Source organism: Panthera tigris, chromosome D3 (genome assembly GCF_018350195.1).
Source record: "Panthera tigris isolate Pti1 chromosome D3, P.tigris_Pti1_mat1.1, whole genome shotgun sequence".
In the NCBI taxonomy this organism is placed as follows: Eukaryota; Metazoa; Chordata; class Mammalia; order Carnivora; family Felidae; genus Panthera; species Panthera tigris.
Window position 1 is genome coordinate 46,555,592 of NC_056671.1, and position 24,833 is coordinate 46,580,424.

The 24,833-nt window shown below is 40.4% G+C and overlaps 1 protein-coding gene across 5 annotated transcripts in view; it reads right to left on the reverse strand.

Annotated features, from left to right (window-relative positions):
• Positions 1–24,833, reverse strand: part of OSBPL1A (oxysterol binding protein like 1A) — a 242,774-nt gene that overhangs the window by 17,911 nt on the left and 200,030 nt on the right. For all 5 annotated transcript variants that reach the window (XM_007075995.2, XM_042963240.1, XM_042963241.1 and 2 more), the window contains 4 exons: positions 20,977–21,052; positions 3,200–3,334; positions 2,127–2,224; positions 986–1,168 (listed from right to left, as the gene is read on the reverse strand). In XM_007075995.2, coding sequence (XP_007076057.2) covers positions 986–1,168; positions 2,127–2,224; positions 3,200–3,334; positions 20,977–21,052 — 492 coding nt within the window. The remainder of the gene's footprint in view (positions 1–985; positions 1,169–2,126; positions 2,225–3,199; positions 3,335–20,976; positions 21,053–24,833) is intronic.

Here is a 24,833-nt window from a genome sequence, read left to right on the forward strand (position 1 = left end):
CCATTTATAACTAAATCAAAAAGAATAAAAGACCTAGGAATAAATTTAGCCAAGAAGTGAAAGACCTGTACATTGAAAACTACAAAACATTAATGAAAGAAATGGGAAGACACAAATAAACGGAAAGATATTCCACGCTAATCTTTTTTTTTTCTATTGCAAAAGAAGAGAACTTTCAAATTTACCTAATGTCTAAGATGGGCCACACAATTATTATTTCCATATTTCTCAAAGTGAATTTTTTTTTTTTGAACACTGATTCTTTTTTTTTTTTTTAATTTGAATTCAAGTTAGTTAACATACACTGTAGTCTTGGTTTCAGGAGTAGAACACAGTGATGCATCTCTTACACATGACACCCAGGTGCCCTCCTTTATGCCTGTCACCCATTTAACCCATCCCCCCACTCACCTCCCCTTCAGTAACCCTCAGTTTGTTCTCTGTATTTAAGAGTCTCTTATGGTTTGCCTCCCTCTGTGTTTTTATTGTATTTTTCCTTTCCCCTGTTTATCTGTTTTGTTTCTTAAATTCCACATATGATTGAAATCATGACACCTGTCTTTCTCTGACTTATTTCGCTTAGCATAATACAGTGTAGTTCCATCCACGTTGTTGCAAATGGCAACAACGCTTAGTAGTATTCCGTTGTATATATATTCCACATTTTCTTTATCTGTTCATTTTGAAAGATGGATAAAGAAAACATCACCATGATGTACAGAAAGCATCTTCCTCAAGAACTATCATGGAATAATTGATTCCATTCTATCTTAAAATAGATCCAAACATTAAGTTAAACTTTTTATATATACCTATATTGAAAAACAACGGCTATTGCCCTGTTTCTCAATTCTTTTACAGAAAGTGGATAATTTACACTGTTTATAAGCTGTTTCTTTTTCTCCAACTTTAGAACAACACTGTCAGGTCTGTGGGTAAGTGTAGACAGACATGAAAAGAGTTTAATGGCTTGATTCCAACTCACTCAAGGAGCTCCAAAGTGATGGTTCCTTTGGGTTCTGCTTCTACACTCTTGCCCCAGAACTTCAGTTTGGGGTAGATTGAGCCATGAAAGATGAAATCGTTGTTTAATCCTTCAGCATGAAATGCACTAATGGGTGGGTGATGGCTGACCTGCTCCGAGATGAGTCTGAAACCAAGGTCATCTCTTGAGATTTAAAAAGAAAAAAAAAAGCAACACTGTAATTAACTCTTATCATGTAACGTGTACATCACTGTCGTTTCAGTCAAAAGGCAATGTAAAAGTATTAAAGCAGCAGATTCTAGCTACTTGAAAATATTAAAGAACACACACATGAATTTGGGTGACCTGCATGAACTGCCAATATGAGCCATGTAAATTTAAACTTCTTCCACTGATACTAGGATAGAGGAATCTAATGTGTCCCCACCCTTCCAAACGTTTAGAAAATAAATGCTATTGGGGCGCCTGGGTGGCTCAGTTAGTTGAGCGTCCAATTTCGGCTTGGGGCATGATCATGTGGTTTGTGGATTCGAGCCCCACGTCGGGCTCTGTGCTGACAGCTCAGAGCCTGGTGCCCACTTCAGATCTGTGTCTCCCTCTCTCTCTGCCCCTCCCCCGGCTCAATCCTCTCTCTCAAAAACCAATGATCATTAAAAAGAAATTAAATAAAAAAAATAATAAATGGTATCCAAACTTGTACAAAAAGGGAAGATTCAGAAAAACTAAAGCCAAATATGAATTCCTTAATTGTGGATCAAGAAACAGGCAAACAGAAGTGCATCTATAGATGTGTCATTGCCTTTATGCCAACAGTACACATTTATGTTACTATATTTGATATGGGTATTAAAAAAATTCCAATCACATGATCTATGTAAGGAGGAAAGAATAATTAATCCCACATGATCAGAAATATTGAAATCCCTTAATTACTTTTTATAATGGTGCATTTTATGCATGTTTCCACATTTCTGACAGTCTCTAAAAGAGAAACAAACATCAAAATTGTTAACTTGCTCCAGGAATGCAAATGTTGGTAATGTTAAAAAAATATATATGTTTTTTTCCTCTTCACCTAAAAAGCTACATGTATCACGCAAAGTCAACCACCCATCTCAAAGAGTGAAGGAAAGATCTTTACCGAACTAATTCGTAAGTCTCTCCCAGAAGCGGGTTGAAAGGCTTTCCAGTGCGTTCCCACTGAGAAGCAACAGCAGATACAGCAAATGCAGCTACACACTGTGGAACACAGCATTAGAAGTTAAAAATAGCCTCACTTGCTCCCCATTCTTTAAGGAACTGAAATCTTGAAGATAATAATTACAAAATTATTTTGAGGAGTTTAATTACTTTGGATTTTTAATATATCTCTAGCAACTTAATATGTAAGTGTGTGTATTCAAAATGAAAAATACTGAGTCTCCTGCTATAGTCATTCTGAGCTATGGTTTTTGTTACACCCTGAGTGCTACAAATTCACTCAAGAACTTTTAAAAAACTCTCAAACCCCAAATTACTTTTAATTGCCTTAAAATTTCTAAAAGTACAATTTGAGGATAGGGAAAAAGATATAAAACTAAACAAATTGGTATTAAGTCCCATGAGGTTGGAAAAGCTGATTTATATAAATGAAAGAACAGAAAGATTCCGTTTAGAATGCTATTGCTTTGTCTGGAGAACAATGTGTCTATTCTGCTCTGCCTGTAACTAATCCATCTATACACATCATGTAAGCATCTTCTATCCAAAACAAATTTACAAAGTACAATTCCTTGTTATCTTTTGTTTTAATCTAGAATAGTGTGTAAGTTAATTACACACATAAGCATAAATATACATATTTGTGTATGTATGTGTGTGTTCATTCCTTTTCAGGAATACTCTAAGAAAGTGTGAAAGAAGAAAAGTTGAGCTGTTTCTCCCAACACATTACTTTCTAAAATGAAGACTCAGAAACAGCTCACCAACATCCGATTTGGTTATGGACCACCTTCTGCTTCTCTTCCAATTGTCACTCGTCTGCCCACTGTGGTGGCACTCTGGCCAGAGGATGGCAGGGGAAGGAACACAGAGGACACTCCAAATATTCTAAGTTTTAATAACATTTCCCAATCTCACGCTGGATTGAACATGAATTTTGTGTATGTTTTGGGGGTGGAGGTGGCAGAGAAGTCTCTGAGATTTAAACCCTTTCAGTGTTTGTTTGACACGTACCTGCATCCTTTCCACAGAATCAGAAAATGAACTGGCCTTGTGGATGAGGTATGTATGTTCCATATATTCAGTGAGTCGTTGTAGGAAGCTCAAAGGCTCATTAAATATAACTGGCATGGTGATCTTGGATAGTTCCTATTTAACAAGAAAATGGAAATGGTGATGTCAATACACATGACAATATATATGACAAACTTACCTGCTGGTATCTTTACCTCACATGTCTCCTGGGAAGGAAGTAACGGAAAATTGCAGCCCATGAAACTGAATTAGCATCAGTTCACTTTCACAAATCTTTCCCAGAGGGCAATATGGAGTATATTGTTCTAGGCCTTGAAGGAAATATAAATACTCCCCACACATTCTCCTTCTCTTCAAGGAGCTCATGATCTGGTGAGCATTAGATAACAACTATTAATAAATCTGCCTTAGATGAGAATTAGGAAATGGGGGGCGTCTGGGTGGCTCAGTCTGTTAAGCATCTGATGCTTGATTTTGGCTCAGGTCATGATCTCACAGGGAGACTGAGCCCTGCATTAGGCTCTGCGCTGAGAGCACAGAGTCTGCTTGGGATTCTCTCTCCCTGCACCCCACCCCTGCTCATGTTCTCTCCTTCTCTGTCTCAAAATAAATAAATGTAAAAAAAAATTAGGAAATGGGATACAAAGATGATGGGGCCCCAAAAACCAAAAATCTTCATAGTGAGCTAATGATCAAAGCTGAAAGAAATTTCAGGCTATTTTTGAACAACATTGAGGTTTCCTGAGTGTGCAAATCTACTCTACTTTGTGGACTAGGTACTAGAAGGCTATCGTACACATTACAGAATAGGCTTTAAATTCTGTCTGCTAGAATGATACAATCACAGTAGACTTCCAAAAATAATGTAATGATTAGGCAGCGGGGGGGGGGGGGGTTCTGACTTGAAGTTTTAACCCCGTATACCCTATCCTGCCAGCAAACAACAGCATCATTAGTTCTTTAAAAAATTCATTACGTAACATACTTATCTTGGTATTCTCTAGGATATTCGGATGATCTTCCCATCCCTTCACCTACCATTAGTTATGTTTCCTTTGGAAATCAGGTCTTTCATAAATTTACTGACTAAAGCTACAGGCCAGGTGAACATTCCCAAGGTGCCATCCAAGTTGAATGCCACCTGCCTTAGCTGACTTTCCCCTCAATATCCATGTTCTTACTAATCCATACAATTAAAAGTAATATAACATTCACAAGACTACAACTAGAGTGCATTAGAAACATTAAGCTCATTCATTACCATAAAGTATTGCAGAACAGACAGACGTGTAACAGCTCAACCTAATTAACAGAAGCGGTAAGTCTATTGCTGTCTCACTGGGGAGACAAGGGAGAATACGAACACAGAAAGAGATAAAGAAAAGAAGACTGCACTATATACACTTGGAGATCTCAGTAAGTCCAGAAATTCACTGATGGGGCCCACGTCAGAAAACTGGGACTACCAATGTTTATCTCCAATGAGATGTCTCAAGCTCTCTTCCTTCTATTAAAAAATACCTTTCTGGGGTGCCTGGGTGGCTCAGTCGGTTAAGCGGCCGACTTAAGCTCAGGTCATGATCTCGCGGTCCGTGAGTTTGAGCCCTGCGTCGGGCTCTGTGCTGACAGCTCAGAGCCTGGAGCCTGTTTTGGATTCTGTGTCTCCCTCTCTCTGACACTCCCCCGTTTATGCTCTGTCTCTCTCGGTCTCAAAAATAAATAAACGTTAAAAAAAAACAACAACAAAAAACTTCCTTGGGGCGCCTGGGTGGTTCAGTCGGTTAAGTGGCCGACTTCGGCTCAGGTCATGATCTCGAGGTCCGTGAGTTTGAGCCCCATGCCGAGCTCTGTGCTGACAGCTCAGAGCCTGGAGTCTGCTTCAGATTCTGTGTCTCCCTCTCTCTGACCCTCCCCCGTTCATGCTTTGTCTCTGTCCCAAAAATAAACGTTAAAAAAAAAAAAATTTAAAAATGCCTTCCTTGTTTTCTTTCTTTAAAGAAACAAAACAAAACAAAACACAAGGGTGCCTGGGTGACTCAGTTGAGCGTCTGACTTCGGCTCAGGTCATGATCTCATGGCTCATGAGTTCAAGCCCCATGTTGGGCTCTGTGCTGACAGCTCAGAGCCTGGAGTCTGCTTTGGATTCTATGTCTCCCTCTCTCTGCCCCTTCCCCACTTGCATGCTCTCTCTCTCTCTCTCAAAAAAAAAAAAAAAAAAAAAAAAAAAAAAAAAAAAATCATAGAGGAATACATAACTCTTGAAGTAAAAATGAAAATGCTCCTTTACCCAGAAACGAAGCACCATCAACTGTTTGGGATATACTGCTATGTAATTACACAGCAATATGTTAGACGTAGGGGATTTCAATACTCTACGTGCAACGGACAGATCACCTAGACAGATGATCAAAAAAGAAACAATGGACTTAAATGACATGTTAGGCCAGACAGACCCCACAGACAACTACAGAACATTCCACTGAACAGCAGCAAAATACGTACTCTTCTCAAATGCCCACAAAACATTCTCCAGGACAGATTATACATTAGGCACAAACAAGTCTTAATAAATTTAAGAAGATTCAATTGATATCAAGCAACTTTTTGAGCCAAAAGAGTATGAAATTAGAAATGAATTACAAGAGGGGTGCCTGGCCGGCTCAGTTGGAAGAGCATGTACTTCAATCTAGGGGTCAAGGGTTTGAGCCCCACTTGGGCTGTAGAGACTACTTAAACAAGTAAAACGTGAAGAAGAAGAAAAAAATTAATTGTAACAAAAAAAAACCCACATAAATTCACAACTATGTGAGATTTAAAACATACTACTGAATAACCAATCAGTCAAAGAACCAAATTCAAAGGGAAAATCAAGAAATATCTTGAGACAAATGAAAATGGAAATACAACATGCCAAAGCCGATGGGATGCAGCAAAAGCAATTCTAGGAGGGAGGTTTACAGCAATAGAGGACTACCTCAAGCAGCAAGAAAAATCAAACAATCTAACCTTACACCTAAAGGAGATAGAAAAAGAACAAACTAAGGCCAAAGGTACTAGAAAAAAGGATGTAACAAAGATCAGAAGGGAAATAAATGAAATAGAGACTAAAAAGCCAACAGAAAAAAGAATTCAAATAAAATAATAAATAAAAGGAAAGACATTATAATTGATACCATAAAAATACAGAGGATCATATGGGCAAAATGGGTGAAGGAGAGTGGGAGACAGAGGCTTCCAGTTATGAAATAAATAAGTCATGGGGAAAAAGGTACAGCACAGGGAAGGTAAGCAATGTAACATATGTAATGTGTGGTGAGAGGTGGTAGCTACACTTGTGGTGAGCACAGCATAATGTGTAGACTCGTTGAATCACCACGCTGTACACCGGAAACCAGTGGAACATTGTATATCAACTACAGTTCAATTAAAAAAAATACATGGAAAAAATGCAAAGGCTCATAAACTACTATGAGCAATTACATACTAACAAATTGGAAATCTTAGAAGAAATGGATGAATTCCTAGAAATACATACCCTACAGAGTGAAATCATGAAAGAGGAGAAAATCTGGACAAATTATCAATAAGGAGACTGAAACAGTAATCAAAAGTCTGCCAACAAACAAAAGTCCAGGATCACATGGCTTCACTGGTAAATTCTGCCAGAATGTACTTTTCTGACTCCTTCAAAAAATAGTAGAGGGAACACGTCCAAATACATTTTGTGAAGTTAGAATTAACCTGATCCTGAAACCAGGCAAGGACCCTACAATGAATGTGCATCTGATGAGCACGGATGCAAAGTACCTCAAAGTATTAGCAGACCAAATTCAAAAGTACCTTAAAAGGATCATATACACCATGATCAAGTGTATACACTTGATCAAGTGGATACACTCTAAGGATACAGGATGGTTCCACACCACAAATCAATAAATGTGATATACCACATTAACAAAATGAATGATTAAAATCATATGATCACCTCACTAGATGCAAAAAAATACATGTGACAAAATTCACCATCCTTCCATGATAAAACTCTTAACAAAGTGGGTAAAGTGGGAACATACCTCAACCTAATAAAGTCCATATATGACAAGCCCACAGCTAACATCACGCTTCCTGATTTCAAACAGTATCACAAAGCTATAGTAATTGACACAGTATGGTACTGGCACAAACCTGGCCACACAGGTAAATGGAACAAAGAGCCCAGAAATAAACCCACACATATCTGGTTAATTTCTGACAAAGGAGCCAAGAATATACAATGGGGGGAAAGGACAGTTTCCTCAATAGATGTTGCTAGGAAAACTGGACAGCCATATGCAAAAGAATGATGCTAGACCACTATCTTACACCATTCACAATAATCAACTCAATACAGATTAAAGATTTAAATGTAAGAACTGTAACCACATAACCCCTAGATGAAAACACAAGGGGTAAGATCGTCATAGGTCTTGTAATGATTTTTTTTTTTAATCTGACATCAAAAGCAAAAGTAACAGGCAAAAACAAACATCTGGGACCATATCAAACGGAAAACCTTCTGCACAGCAAAGAAAACCATCAACAAAATGAAAATAGCAACCTATAGGATGGGAGAAAATATTTGCAAATCACGTATCTGATAAGAGGGTAAGATCCAAGATACATATTTAAAAAACTCTTACAACTTAATAGAAACAAAAAAGATTAAAAAATGGGCACAGGAAAGGAGTAGATGTTTTTACAAAGATGACATCCAAATGGCCAATAGGTAAAGGTGCCCAATACCACTAATCATCAGGGAAATGCAAATCAAAACTACAATGAGATTATCACCTCCCACCTGTTAGGATGGCTTTTATATAAAAGAGATGAATGGCTGGCAATAATGTGGAGAAAAGGGAGCCCTTATACACCACTGGGGGGATGTAAAGTGGTACAGACACTGTGCAAAGCACAATGGACATTTCTTAAGAAATTAAAAACAGACCTGCCCTATGATTCAGCAGTTCCACTTCTGGATATTTACCCAAAGAAATGAAAAGACTTTTTTTTTTTATGAAACTTATTGTCAAATTGGCTTCCATACAACACTCAGTGCTCATCCCAACAGGTGCCCTCCTCAATGCCCATCACCCACTTTCCCCTCCCCTCCACTACCCATCAACCCTCAGTTTGTTCTCAGTATTTAAGAGTCTCTTATGGTTTGCCTCCTTCCCTCTCTGTAACTTTTTTTCCCCCCTTCCCCTCCCCCCTGGTCTTCTGTTGAGTTTCTCAGGATCCACATGAGTGAAAACATATGATATCTGTCTTTCTCTGCCTGACTTATTTCACTTAGCATTAACACTCTCCAGTTCCAACCACGTTGCTACAAATGGCCAGATTTCATTTTTTCATTGCCTAGTAGTATTCCATTGTATATATAAACCACATCTTCTTTCATCAGTTGATGGACATTTAGGTTCTTTCAATAATTTCTATAGCTATCGTTGAAAGTGCTGCTATAAACATTGGGGTACAGTGCCCCTATGCATCAGCACTCCTGTATCCCTTGGGTAAATTCCTAGCAGTGCTATTGCTGGGTCATAGGGTAGATCTATTTTTAATTTTTTGAGGAACCTCCACACTGTTTTCCAGAGTGGCTGCACCAGTTTGCATTCCCATCAACAGTGCAAGAGGGTTTCCGTTTCTCCACATCCTCTCCAGCATCTATAGTCTCCTGATTTGTTCATTTTAGCCACTCTGACTGGTGTGAGGTGGTATCTCAGTGTGGTTTTGATTTGTATTTCCCTGATGAGGAGCAATGTTGAGCATCTTTTCATGTGCCTGTTGGCCATCCGGATGTCTTCTTTAGAGAAGTGTCTATTCATGTTTTCTGCCCATTTTTTCACTGGCTTATTTTGAAAACACTAACTTGAAAAAACATGTGCACCCCCATGTTCATTAGAGCATTATTTAGAATAGTCAGTATGGAAACAACCTAAGTGTCCATCAACAGATAAATGAATCAAGAAAATGTGATCATTGGGTCAAGAAAATGACATACACACCCAGGAGTATTATTCGGCCACACAAAAGAAGAAAATCCTGCCATTTGTGACAACACGGATGAAACTGGAGGGCCTTATGCTAAGTGAAATAAGCCGGACAGAGAAAGACAAGTATTCCATAGTATCACCTACATGTGGAAACAATCAACAACAACACAATAAAGAACAAACTCATAGAAACATAGTAGGGAGGTGGTCACCAGAGGCTGCAGGTGGGGAATATGGGAGAGACTGTTAAAAGAGTACAAACTTTTAGTTGTAAGACGAGTAAGATAGAAAGATCTAACGTATAACATGGTGACTATGGTTGTTAACAGTTTTCCATAAGTGAAATCTGCTAAGGGAGTAGAATTTAAATGTTCTCACACACAATGTAAGATGAGATGTGTGTATGTGAGGTGACTGATGTGTTAAATAACTCAAGGGGAATTTTTTCACAGTGCACAACATATGCAGTCATCTTATATATACTTTAAATGTCTTATAATGTTGTCAACTATATATCAAAAAACCCCATCCCTTCTACAGCCAATGTGCAGTATAGAATATACATTAGAAATAATTTTTCAAAATATCTTCTGAAAAAAATTAATTTACCATCTACTAGGTGCCAGGCACTATTTTAGGCACTGAGTTAAAAGACTTGGTAGGGCCAGTCCTGACCAAGGATGCCCTGCTCTCTTCCCTTACCTCTTACAGATCCTACCCATATTTGAAGGGTCAGCTCAAGTCTCTCCTTCTCAGCTGTTCTAGTTTTCATTGATTTCTCACCTCCTCCAACACCCGGCATACCAGAATCTATATCTCACAATTTAGCTCTTGGTCATGTATTGGATTGCATACTGTTATGTCAGCTCATCTCGCTAACTCTACAGTAATATGGTTCTTGAAGGGAGGGATAAAATCCTATACTCCACCTGTGTCCTCATCACCCCAGAGAGAGAAGGGTACACTGCAGGTGCCCCTACCCTCCATGCTCCTCTGCAGTCCCAATGCCTGTGGACTTTATGCCTACGCAGGCATTTATCACAATACGCTAGACTTCGCTGACCCTTCTACTGGAATACAAGCTTCTTGAAGTCAAACCCTCTTTTTTTAAATTTTTTTTAACATTTTATTTATTTTTGAGACAGAGAGAGACAGAGCATGAACGGGGGAGGGGCAGAGAGAGAGGGAGACACAGAATCAGAAGCAGGCTCCAGGCTCTGAGCCATCAGCCCAGAGCCCGACACGGGGCTGGAACTCACGGACCACGAGATCGTGACCTGAGCTGAAGTTGGACGCTCAACCGACTGAGCCACCCAGGCGCCCCTCAAACCCTCTTTTTAATGATACACAATAGTTAATGTGGCAAAATGTTAGGTTACAAAGCCACATGTTTAAAGAGATGTTTTATAGACATAGCAACAAATACTAGGAGGTCATAGCACCAAAAAATTAACAGCTGTTGTCTCTAGGAGTTGGTAGTGCAGGTAATCTTGATGACCTTATTTATGCTTTTCCGTATTTTCTGTTTCCTAACATGAACATGTATTGCTCTTTTAATCAGGAGTAAAACAAGAGATTTATCTTAAAATCTAATACTTTGAAGCCTGGCCAAAGGAAGCTAACGACCTTGCACCACAGACACTGGATCACCTTAGAACACACGCATGGACATTACGCTAATCATAAAATGTACGAGAGAAAAACGAAGTCTAAGCATAAGGGAAAAAGAACAGCGACAGAACATGCTCAGGTTGGTCCAGGCCAAAGCTCCAGGGACAGTGAAGTGGCTAAGAGAGTCAGTTCTGAACAGAAAGCAGCATGGTAGCTAGCTGGGACAGGGGCCTGGGAGTTACTGTTTAATGGGTACAGAGTCAGTTCTGCAGGACGAAGAGGCTGGGTGGACGGTGGTGATGGCTGCACATGGTGAATGTACTGATGCCACCGAACTGCATGCTTACAAATCGTGAAGATGGTACAGTTTATGCTGTGAATTCTACCACAATTAGAAAAACAAAAAGGAATGGGGTCTGAGATTGAAGGCCCCTTGCTACCTAATACTTGCGTCACCACAAGTAAGTCCCTCACCTCTCCTCAGATGGGGATTTCATTGCATACGTCACAGGACTTGTAAAGATCAGGTTAATTCATCTGTGGCACTTGGAAAAGCACCATGCAGACATGAAGTGAGCAATAAATGTGAGCTATTTGCATTAAGAATGCATGCAAGAGCGCCAAGTCCTCCCAGATGCAGAGAGGCAAGAGAGCCTCAGAGATTGGGATACTTCGCCTGGTCGCCTGGGCTGTAGAAAAGCTATTGAGAAAGCAGCATGGCTTCCGCGCTCTGACTTTAAAGGGTGAGGGACTGAAGGAAAAGACCCCTGCTCCCCCTGGAGCCCCAACCAGGACGGGATAGCTGCAGTCCCCCTGGTAAGGTTCTCTCTGCTGGCCGGCTGGCTGCTCCATCCAGTCACCAAGACAGGAATTCACGGAGGGGACGACTTGAGTCATGTCCTTGACTAGTATGTGACCCACACCGTGCCGTTCTTCATCTCTACATTTCACTTCGTTGTGTACAACATCAGGATGAGATGTACTCATTACAGCAATGAAGAACTTTACCTCAAAGCTTGATTCTGGATTTTTTCCCCCAAAAAAGTACTAAAAGGACTACAAAATATTCCCTGAGGGAATAGGATATGTGCTAGAGGTGAGGGCATTTTAGCTTGTCCCTAATTACAGAGGATCGGATGAGAATCATGTCCTAGGGGCTTAATCTTTCATCTCTAAAGCAATGCTGGGTATGCTGTACCTCTTCACATATAGCCCCCACCCCCCGGGGAAAATATACAGGCAAGGACAGGACCATCCAGGGTCTACTAGCCACTGGCCTCTCACACTGGTTGGCTAGACTTTATAGGAGTTAGCGAGTCTGTGAAAGTGGGCGTAGTGTAAACTCTGAGACCACTGCACAAAGGACATGGTTTTATCATGAATTCAATGGGTAGATTATTTCCCATCATTTGAAAAGCTCCTAATCTAAATAAGCTTCTTTAAATCCAATGTTGTAATCTAGAATAATTTAAACTCTTTCTTACTTCTTTTAGTTAGCCCAGAACGTAAGCATTCAGAGAAATGAAAAGGCACACATCTGGGCCAAATAACAGAGAGGGAATACAAAGGAAAGAAAAGATCCCGGAGAACATATATACATAAATCCAGTCCACCATAACAACAGCCTCACCCTCTCTGAGAATGAGAAGAGTAGGAGTATTTATACTCTTAAAATACAGCAATAGACTTAATTTTATTGCCTCTATTAGTGAAATTATTTTAAAATAATATTACAGTAATTTTTAATTGTTAAAATCTACAGTTCCCTAGGTATGTAATGAAAAACTCAAGTGACAGAAACCCTATTTCATTCCGTTTTGGAATTTTACAGTGACCTCACTTTTACTTCCCATATAATAAAGTTTGGTATTAGACTCTCTAGATACCGTATACTAATTAGTACTGTGCAGATTCCAATAATAGGAAAAGAACGCACATTATGAGGGTCAAGTTTCAGGAAGAAACATGAACTAGGCTACTCTTATCACCGGGAGCATCAGTCGGCTGAAAAATTAAATATTTATGCCAGGCAGTTCCACCCTGTGACCCAGCTAAAAACACAGTTTAAATTTATCCATGCAAATTAATAGCAACCAATGATGAAACTGAAGAAACTCTTAATTGCAATTTCTCATCTGCTGACAAACTGAGAAGGGGAAAAAGAGAGAGAGAGAGAGAAGGCTGTTTGCTTCATCTTTTGAGCACTATATAAACAACCTGAAGGCAAGGCCAAGTTTGATCCCAGCTAAAATGGAAAATATTTTATAGCTGTAAACTCTAACACTGTAATACCCAATTGTGCAAATATTTAAGACCTGGGTTACAGAGAGAAACTCAACTTAGGTCTCTGGCTAAATTCGTCTGCTCGTTTGCCCAGGCAGCCAGCGTGCAGGCAGAGTCCTCACCCAGGAGTGGGACCCAAGCACTAAATGGGTTTCCAGGCTCCTCAGTGTTGGGCAAGTGCTAGAAGCAGCCTTGGTTCTGCTTGTTGGATGTCCCTTCTGCAAGATGAGGTTGGCACTGGCTCCTTCCTCACCACCCCCTCCCCCCACCGCCCCATCTCCCACAGCTACCAAGGATGTAAACATTCATCCCACTTACATTTCAGGGCTTTGGAGAGTCAAAGGTCTCTTTCACATCTTCGGCTACTCAGCCCCCTCCCTCCATAAGATGTCTACCATCTATCTACTAGTTTATCTTGTATGAGAGGTTCTTGCTATCCGAATACCATTGATTGTGCCCAAAGCAGCCGCACGAAGAACTCAAAAGACAGCCCTCCTGGGACCATCTGAATGAGCAGTTTAAAAAAGGCCTTCCGCCCTTATGCCTTCTGCTGTTGGTCACACCACTGTTCCTCAGCTCTCACAGACCTGCCCAAGGGGAACACAACAGGGGAATGAGTGGGAGATAACACACTTGGAAATGAAGGAACTGTGGAGCAGGAAAGGGGTATGTGCTTGTGTGTGAACTGAACCACACTGTGCTCAGCTTGGTGCAAACCAACGGTAAAAAAAAAAAAAGAAAAACAGAAGACAAGCTACAAGGAAAAAGATGAACAAAAAGATATTCTTTTCCTATTCTTCCTGTCTAGTAGCGGAGTATTTTCAGAGTTGGGAGGCATTTAACCGAAGTTTGGACAACCACGACAGGAACGTGGAAGGACAACAGATGTACTGGCTGACGCCTGGATGGATCTCAGTCTTCACCCTGTATTCACTCAAGGTGCACAAAGACTGGCTAGTAGCTACGTGGGCAGGGCTGCTTTAAGGGAACCAATTTCCAGAGGCTCAGCCTCCATAGGCACTCTTACCTAACTATGGGAAGGTCTGAGCAGACACCTGCATTGGAGGTCATGCTTTCTCTTCTCCCACTTGCCCTCAACTACTCTTCTGTGACGGGGGTGGGGTGGGGGGGCACCTCACACCATCCTCAATCACTGTACAGTATTCTCGCTCTGAAATGTAAAACTCGTTAGGGTACCAAACGAAGGGAGGTGTAGAAGTACAGTACTGGTATCAGTGAGGCCCCTTTAACTGAGGCGCCATAACCTGCATGAGGGCCCCATGATTTTCCCAGTTTCAGTTAAGGGAAAGACCTGACATCAGAAAAGGGCTCTTCTGGCCATTTCTCCCATACCAGGGTATTCTGATTTCAGAAGACTGGAAAGGAAGGTGGTAAAGATGCTAGGTTTTGTTTAACTACTTTGCTGTTTCTGTTCCCTGTCTCTCAAGTCAGTATTTATCATGTACCAGCTTTGGCAAAGCTCCAAATCTTACCTCAGTCTGTGTCAATCTTAGATTTAGAATTCAAGAATGGGACAGATGTCACAGTGACATATACTAACATGTTTATCTGAACCCCAAAATACCATCACTCCTGGCAGGACATCCAGTTGACCTGGGATGTGTCCAAGTATGGACCGGCTCTACGGCTGTGTGCAGGCACCCTGCATCAAGTGAATGAGCTAGATCTGTGGTTTTGAGGGAAAAACTGTAAAGCTCACGGTAAGATAAAAGCATTTTATCAAAAATTATTATACTGATACAGGTGTGTTTCAGCGAAAAATATTTCAATTTTCTCATCCCCGTCTCACTACTGCAATGTACATGTGAGTAAGAGGACAGAGCTACGTGTGCACCAAGAGTTGAGAGCCCTGGCAAAGCTTCTCTGGCTACATTTCCCAGAGACCAAGGCACCTATGACTCCAATGGAGGCTCAGAAGATCTTCTACGAGTTAGACTTCTCCAAATTTGTTCACAGTAACACTGAAGAAAGTCCTAATTGAGCTGTCAACTTATGGATCATAAAAAAAAATTTTTTTTCAATATATGAAGTTTATTGTCAAATTGGTTTCCATACAACACCCAGTGTTCATCCCAAAAGGTGACCTCCTCAATACCCATCACCCACCCTCCCCTCCCTCCCACCCCCATCACCCTCAGTTTGTTCTGTTTTTAAGAGTCTCTTATGCTTTGGCTCTCTCCCACTCTAACCTCCTTTTTAAAAATGTTTTTGATAATACATTGTTATCTGAACTTGTGGCACACAGTTGGCAAAGGGTTGAAGAACTGAACGGTATTGCGAGATTCAAAAACCCCACCAAATCCCTACTCCCATCTGTCTACTAATATGAGCAAGGTTTTTAAATCCCAGAATCTATTAAAAAATTACATAACTGTTATTGAAAAGTCCATCACATTCTAGCAATAGATAGGTGACATTCTCAGATCTCTAAACCCAGCAGAAAAAATCCATTTTATGAACATTTCACCTTTTATGTTAATATTTTCATAAATTTTGTAATGCTTGTTATTTTGATCACTCACATATTAATACTTGTAAGAATAACAAGACACAAAGAAACTTAAAGTCTTAAGGTCACAGGATATACACTGATTTTTATTTTTATAAGTATTTTTGTGATAGCAAAGTGTGATAATCAGTAAAAGACCTTAAAAGATAAAAAGTATAGGAAATATGGAGAAGAAGAATGAGTCAAAGGAGCAAATGGAACTGTAAACTCTTCAAGTCTTAAAGTAACAGCTTGCTCTTGTATTGAAATCTCTATGGTATTTGGTTCCACTGGACATCATTAACCATAATATCACATTTTCATTTTAAAAGGTCATATATATTTATAATATATCAGACCTTTCTCATTTCTGATAATAATCCAACACTAATATTCTATGACTCCAAGATATTTAGTGAACACAGGGTTGGCACCTGCAAAGCCCTGGGCACAGGTGCCTACTCAAATTCTGGGCCTCACCCCGGTGCTGGCCCTGGTTTTGAAAGTCACTAGGCATGAACACCCAGGACCTAACCTCTGGGTGAGTCCCGCTGAGAAACGCTGAAGGGATGAGAGAGAAGAGGAGAAAGAAAAACGGGAAGTGCAGGACAATGGGATTATGAGATCAGAGCCCTTCAACAAAAGGACAATGGGAGTAAGGAAATAAGGAAGAAAGGTTTCAAACCACTAACCAGTATCAGTATTAGTTCTGAGCTGGGAATCTGTTTTGTAAAAGCTTCAATTACAGGAGAGTTTTAGAGTTGAATATCAGTTATGTAAAGTATTCATTTCATGTAGTAATAATCCAACATTTAGTAACATAATCCTGTCCAAAACAGATTGGAAGGACAAAGGAAGATGTCGTTAGTTTTGGAAATCTAAGTCTCCATATTCTTTTTATTTTTTTAATATAATTTACTGTCAAGTTGACTAACATACAGTGTATACAGTGTGCTCTTGGTTTTGGGTTTTGTCGCTTACATACGACACCCAGTGCTCATCCTGACAAGTGCCCTCCTCAATGCCCATCACCCATTTTCCCCTCTTCCCCCACCCCCCTTCAGTTTGTTCTCTGTATTTCAGTCTCTTATGGTTTTCCTCCCTCCCTTTCTGTTCCTATTTTTTCCCCTTCCCTTCCCCCATGGTCTTCTGTTAAGTTTCTCAGGTTCCACATATGAATGAAAACATAGGATATCCGTCTTTCTCTGACTTATTTCACTTAACATAATATCCTCCAGTTCCATCCATACTCTTTTAGAAAGAAGCAAAGCAAAATGCATACATATGTGGAAATGGAAGACAGGGTCAAAGTGAGCCGGCTGGAGACGGTGCTGCAGGGCACTGAGGTCCAGTATGGCCAATGTCAGGAGAAGATCTCGGACTTTCCTTCCTGATCAAGACAAATTATACCTAGACCACACCTGGCAGATAAGCATCCGTCATGAGTTCATAAAAGCCATGTATTTATGTTTTGGGTTTGTTTTTTTTTTTCATTTTTTAGTAATCTCTATACCCAGTGTGGGGCTCAAACTCACACCCCAAGATCATGAGTCTCATGCTCTACCAACTGAGCCAGTGAGTTGCCCCAAAGCCATATATTTTGAACAATGATACTATACAAGAAAACCAAATAATCACAAGGGGCATAAATTTTTTAAAAAGTTGGGACTGGACCCCAGTTCAGTGTAGAATCGTGAGGTTTTCACCTGCAGGACACTCACACTCTCCGCTCTGCTCTGGCATGCTCTCAAGTCAATGGAGACATCATAAAAAGCTATGGTTCCATACCAAATATCCTCCGCTACTTTTAAGGCTTATTATAGAGTTGAGAAACTGGGAATGTGGAGTTACCGGGAAGAGCTGGCTGAAAGAAATGTATATGGCTTTTGCAATGGAGATTTGCCCACATCGAAAGGAAGTGAAGTGTCTGAGTATTTTCTTAAGATTTTATTTTTTTAAAGTAATCTCTACACTCAACATCTATCATGAGTTCATAAAAGTCATGTACTTATTTTTTCTTTAAAGATTTTTATTTTTAAGTAATCTTTGTACCCAACATGGAGCTTGAGCTCATAACCCCGAGGTCAAGAGTTGCACGTTCCACTCACCCAACCAGCCAGGTGCCCCTTAAGTGTTTGTTCAGTGTAACAGAATCATAGAAATGTGGGGTGCGCCTGGGTGGCTCAGTCCATTAAGCATCCAACTCTTGATTTCGGCTCAGGTCATGATCTTATGGTTTGTGGGTTTAAGCCTAGTATTGGCTCTGCACCGACTGCTCTCTGCTCTGCACTGACAGTGAGGAGCCTGCTTGGGATTCTCTCTCCCCCACCTCTCTCTCTCTGCCCCTCTCTTGCTCACACGTGCTCTCAAAAATAAATAAACTTAAAAATCTGAAAAAGAAAAAAATAATCACAGAAACGCACTGCAGGATTTTTAAAAATGACTTTGTTTTGAACTTCAGTACAAAAACATTATGGATATTACATTTTCTAAGTTTTGAACTATTTTCTTTTGGAGGGTGGAAGGAGGCAGATTTTGGAGGGTCAATAACAAAAATTACTTTTAAAAACTTACTCTAATGATGATATTTGTTTCTCTCAAGATACACTGCACTTGGGGCGCCTGGGTAGCTCAGTCGGTTAGGTGTCCAACTCTTGATTTTGGCTCAGGTCATGATATCACGGTTTGTGGGATCGAACCCCACAATGGGCACCATGCTCCTAGCATGAAGCCTGCTTGGCATTCTCTCTCTCACCTGATCTCTCTGCTCCTACCCAGCTTGTATGTTCTCAAAATAAATAAATAAGCTGTTTAAAAAAGATTCACTGTACTTTATTTTTACGATATACTGTACTTTAAATCTCTATTGTTGGCCAACTGTTACACCTTTCGATTGTTTCTATCGTCTATGAGAGGGGATCCTATGACAGTGCTTACAAGATTTCCAAATGCTAGATAATTCCTTCAATCCACATTAGTAAACGTCCTTCTAAGAATGTTGGCCTCTTATAAATTTAGTAGAGAACGTTTATTTATACAAATAGTTCTGCCATAAAAAGTAAAAGTGAAAACATTCTTCTAGAGAAATAAGAGTTTATCTTTCAAAGTATGACAGGTATGATCCAACATAACATTATGTCCTATCTTTTAAAAGAATATTCTCCATTTAGACAGAACGGTTGCTTTAGACATAAACTAGACCTCTAGCCTAAACAAATTCATGACACCGTCACTAAATCTGATACTTGTGAGACAGAAGATGGTAGCAGACAGATTCAAGCAAGAGAAAGAAAAACTGTATTTTCCATGGTGTCCCAAAATGCTCAACCACAGCTGAAGTTTGCATACAAATTCTGTTGACCACATAGTCTTTGACAGATGTGGTATTAATTCTACAGTGAGGGTTTCATTCATCAGAGATTATGTAATGCATTTAATAAGTTGGAATCAGCATTAATTTAACATAAATGGAAGTATCATTTATTGTAAGGATGAATATTCCTTTTGTGAAACTGGTTTAATTTTACTATTTTTCTTTTGAGAGAGAGAGGGACTGCATGTGTGCACACAAGCAGGGAAGGGGCAGAGAGAGAGAAAGAGAATCTCAAGCAGGCTCCACACCCAGTGAGCAGCCTGACACAGGGCTCCATACCAGGACCATGAGATCCTCATCTGAGCTGAAATCAAGAGTTGGACGCTTAACCAACTGAGCCACCGAAGGCACCCCTGGTTTTAATTTTAAACACACAAATATACCTATTTGCATACTATGTTATGGTGGTAAATATGTTTACTAAGGGTTTGAAAAATATTGCCTCTGTAGAATACAAATATTAATTCTTTCCCTGAAAATTTCAGATCCAAAGACAGTAACATATATAATTAATGTCTTAAGAAAATATACATTTGGTTTGTCCTGATGAGTCTTAATTAGAGGCAGGTGCTCTGATTCTTTAGTGTAATTAACTGCTGCTAATAATAAAATTGAGCATTATGCTAAACCAGGGACTTCTTAGACAATTTACAGAAATTATGTTATTTCTCTCTCAATACACCTCTAAGGTACAAATTATTCTAACTTTACCCAGTAGAAAACCCCTTCCAGGGGGTATAACAGGTCCCCCGGGGTCTCACAGATAGGAAGCAGAAAAGTTGGGATAAATCCCATTACCCGGCTGTAGACCTTAGTTGAGTTACTCTCCACATAGAATTGGAAAATATTTGTTTAAAATGACTATTTCTGGGATTAGCTCATTGTTCCCATTTGGAAAGTCTCAGATGAGGTAACCCCATGCAGAGAACACAGACATTAGAGAAATGCCGAAGTGGGCATGTCATGAGTTTCACGGATGGCAAGCAGCGGAAAGTGACTATACTTCTTGGTGCAGGAAGTTCCCGGAGCATGTTCAATTGTCACATTACAAAAAGTAATGTCCAGGCAGATTTCTTTAGCAGCTCAGGACTCACATGTTTTACATTGTTCATCATTCTAGTTGGTCAAAGTTCCTGCTAGCAGAATGAAGAGAACTTTACTCAGAATTCTAGCCTAACTGATGTCTGGTTGGGGCTGTGGACCATTGTTTAAAAAAAATTTTTTTAGGTTTATTTATTTTTGAAAGACAGAGACACAGCACAAGCAGGAGTAGGGCAGAGAGAGAGGGGAACACAGAATCCGAAGCAGGCTCCAGGCTCTGAGCTGTCAGCACAGAGCTCGAAGTGGGGCTCGAACTCACGAACGGTGAGATCATGACCTGAGCCGAAGCCGGACACTCAACCGACTCAGCCACCCAGGCGCCCCAATATGTGGACCATTGTTTTAAAAAGAACCTAAGTCTTCATGGAATTTAGCAAATTTTGCCAGGTGCTGCCCTTCCCCCCAAATCAGATCTACCTACACAGCCAAGCAGAGACACATTCCAAATATCTAACATACCACACTTAAAATTCAAAGCTCAAAACAAGTAGCTCGTATGAAGAAGTGCACATGAAATTATATCCTACACTTTGGTGAGTCTGCTTTCTGAGAGAATTTCTGGGTACTTTTATGGGGAAACACAAATGTGGTGTGACAACAGGAAAAGAGCATTTTCTTTCCCTATTTTCTCAACAGTGAAAAGTCACACTGAAATCCTATTAAAATGGCACAAAGAGTGGTTCAAATTCTGTCAGGCAAACCTAAGACCTTTCCTAATTTCCGAATCTCAAGTTTCCGTAAACTTTGTTGTACATTACTTTTATGCCAACATTAAGATTCCCTCGCAAAGAATATGTAAGGAAACATGGCTGCTTAATGTTACATTAGAAATTGATAGTTAATTTACCATTCCAATACATTTTCTTAGGATGCTCCAGATACTGAAGTCATTTCTGGAAAACATAGGGGAGGGCAGGCTTGTTCTGAAAGAAGAAAAGAAAAATAAACATTTAATTTTAATGCCATTGTCACTAGGAGGGAAAAGCTATTGCCATTAATATGAACACCACAGGCATGCATGTATGGACACCTTAAAAATGTGTACAACAGGGTCTGCCAGAAGCTATACCCCAATCACTGCTATGCTGGCCCCTGAGAAGTGTCACAACAGACCCGCTGGCCCTGTGCCTTTGCTGTCATTCTGATCCTAGGATTCTAGCTCTCCCTGCTGGTGTCCACCTTTCTGCACCACCTCACAGGTACACCTTCCTTTCATGTGCTGGCACAGCAGACTCTGTCGTTTGGTCCTAGACATACCTACCACTTCTGGATACTTCATACATGATTTTACTCTAGCTGCTGAATAATGTAAACAAAACGCCATCACAGGGCCTAAAAGTTTTTAAGAAACTAAATGGAAAAATGCAAATGAATTATAAAGCCGAAGTAAAATTTAGGCCTGGCTTCATATGTTAGCACCAAAGACACGGATGTGAACAAAATTTAGCCCCTCTGGATAAGACAGGAAACCCCTTGCAAATTAAGCTCTACAGAAGGAGCATTTTCAAAGCCTCTGCAGGGGTTTCAAGGTAGCCAGAAGGCTGGTGGATGTCAGTGGCAGAGTGGCCTGGGTAAGCCACATGTCAGGGCTCAGGCCTCCAGACCTGGCTGGTCAGAAGCTGACCCCCCTTCCAAAAATCACAGTGGCAGCACTACTGGGGGCAGTGGGCAGAGATGCCAGGCCAACTTCCTAAAACCGTTAATACATTTTTTCTCAGTTATCTTAGAATATGGCAAGGGATGCAGGTTTAGCAATTGCTGGTTAGAATATACCTACGTAACTGAAACATTAAACAAAATAGTAAACAAAACAATTTATCTTCTAAAGAACTTTTATTCTACAAGCTAATTTGAATTACAGAAGTTAACATAAAGTTTTAAAATGAATAATATTTTTAAATCCTCCATGGTAAAATTCTTCTGACTTCTTTTTCTTTTTTAGAAACACACACTGCTCATTTGGCAGATTTCTCATCTAACCAATCTGCTGGATAAGTAGCCACAGATGGTATTTAAATCACATTCTCCACCATCCAGGACCATGAATCTCTGTAACATGAACAATGGAACCTAGGGACAGAATCCCAGCCATCATCTACCATTTGCCCATTCACAGTGCAGTTTTAGAGATGTGTACAGTTGACCCCTGAACATTGGTTTGAGCTGCATGGGTCCACTTACATGTGGTTTTTTTTTTTTTTTTTAATACAGGACAGTACCATAAATGTATTTTCTCTTATGATTTTCTAAAATCTCACTTTATTGTAACATATAGTATATAATACATATGACATACAAAATGAGTGTTAATTGGCTGTTTATGTTATTGGTAAGGCTTCCAGTCAACAGGCTATTAGTTGTTAAGTTTTTGAGGGATCAAAAATTATATATGGATTTTCGACTGCCCGGGAGGTGAACTGTTCAAGGGTCAACTATATAAACTAACGTTTCTATCTTTTGTCTGTGAAAAAGTCAGCCATAAATGGAACAGATGCTAGGAAGTTTCAGCCTGAAATACGCTTTGTGAAGACTGAATGAGGGGCTGTAATTCCTCCCAACCAATGCCTACACTGAGAGCACAGGTATGTATCACTATTCTGATTAAAAGCAAGAAAAGCAAGAAATACTCTGGAAACAAGACGATAAAAGACATCCAAAGGTTTTTTTTTTTTTTTTTTAATTTTTGATTTAGAAATTACAGGACTGCCAGCCAAGAATCCTACCTGAGAATATCCCACATTCATTTTTATGCACTTATCTCATTATGTTATTTTAGGAAAATGTAGTATTCATTCATTCATCAGGAGGCCAGATTATCTGCAACATTATCTATTCTAGAACCCAACCAGAAAGCAGAGCTAAAAGGGACTGTGAAAGGCAACAGGCCATCATAAAGTCCATGCTGTTTTCTTGTGTAAGACTGAAAAAGCAAACTCCCTTAGATCATACTGTGTGCAATAAGTTGATCAAAAACATCAAGAGAAACACTGGCCTCCAAGACAAGCACACAACGTGGAAGCTGTAGCACAGTAAAAGACCTCAGGGTTGTTGACCGTAATCTGAGTCAAGAGCATGATGCTCCTGCCAAAGAGGCAGGTGCAATCTCAGATTGCCAAAAGGAGAACAGCAGCTAGAACATTCCCAAAGGGCAACTCTGCAATGATCAGACCAGAGCCAGGATTCAGATCCATGTGCCACTTTTAAAGGGAACCTGAACACCTGAGTTCAGAAAGACTTACCAGAGGCTAAGCAAATGTGTCCTGGAAAACATTTCTTATAAGAAATGGATGAAAGAAATGTGCAGTCCAGAACAAACAAAAGAAACTGGAGGTCTGGGGAACAGTAGGCATGACAGAGGTCTTGGAGCAGTAGGGGACGGGGCCAGGAGCAACAGCATCCCCATAACCACACCCTGCCCCACTCAACAAGAGCACTCCCTACGCACCTTTGCTTGCTTCGGTATTCTCCACAGCACTGACCAACACACAACATACTACTGTAGGCTCTCAAGTATTAACCACTTCCCCCAAAATGGTGTAAGAGCTTCTGGAGAGCTCACGTTTCACCTACTGCTGTATCCCTGTTGCCCATGACAGTACCTAACACAAAGGAGGAGTTGAAGTATTTGATGAATCAACTTTAGAATGTATAAGGCCTTTTAGCATGCATTATCTCTTTCATAAACAATTTGGTTTATTCTGTGCTACTCAAGTGACTAGGACTAGGACTACTGGGAGAAGTTATAGGATCCTGATAGAAAGGTCTTATAATTCATTCCAAATACGAGAAACAAGAGATTCTTATTAGTAAAGGTTTCAAACAGAGGCTGAATGAGCCCTTTCTGTCATGGCCTGAAAGGCATTCCTGCACTGGGTGGGAAGCTGATCTAGAACAGGGATGTCACTCAACACCCAATAAAGAACATTATGGGCCCTCACACAAAGAACTACCCAGCCCCAAATGTTAATGATGCCAAAGCTGAGAAACCTCCCACAGAAATATGAAAGCTTCATATAGAAATTTAAATTTTGCAGTGGCTATATTAAAGAGAGCAAGATAAATTCATTTCAATAATATATTTTATTTGGGAATGATGTCAGCATCATGGTGCCATGAGTCATTCGTCTTCTCTCCCCTCTGATTTACCACTAATTGGACATACGTATCCTGGAAGAGAAAAAAAAAAAACCCACAGCGCCTCTGCACAGCATAGCAAGATGCCCGAGAAATCCGCCTGTGTACCCTAGAGGGGGTGGACTGGCCCGTGGAAGAGGCGGCAGACCTGGCAGCAGCCGACAGCAATGGCAGAGAAGGCAGCAGCTGGTCCTGTGGTGAGCCAGCACACAACCTTTCTGTCAGAGGAAGTGAAGTGGAGGGAGGGTTACGGCAGGGGTGGGTGGTGGGGGGGTCTGCCTGCAAAGAGGTGAGCTGGAGGGACCAGGCCCACTGAGGAGAGACCCCTGAAGGAAAGCATCTGCTGTCTGCCCCATGAGGCAAGAGACTGACCCAAAAACCTCTGGAATCCCCTCCCACTTGAAGTTCCCTTGACCCAGCCATCGGTACACCCAAAGCGCCAAGTGCTAAGTACACACCTCCCTCCACTTTTTTTTCATGCTCCCCACCCTTAGCAGGAAGTCAGCTCTGGTAACAAAAACCAAAATGTTGTGCTATAGCCCCATCTTCTGGAAAACAAAAGGATAACCC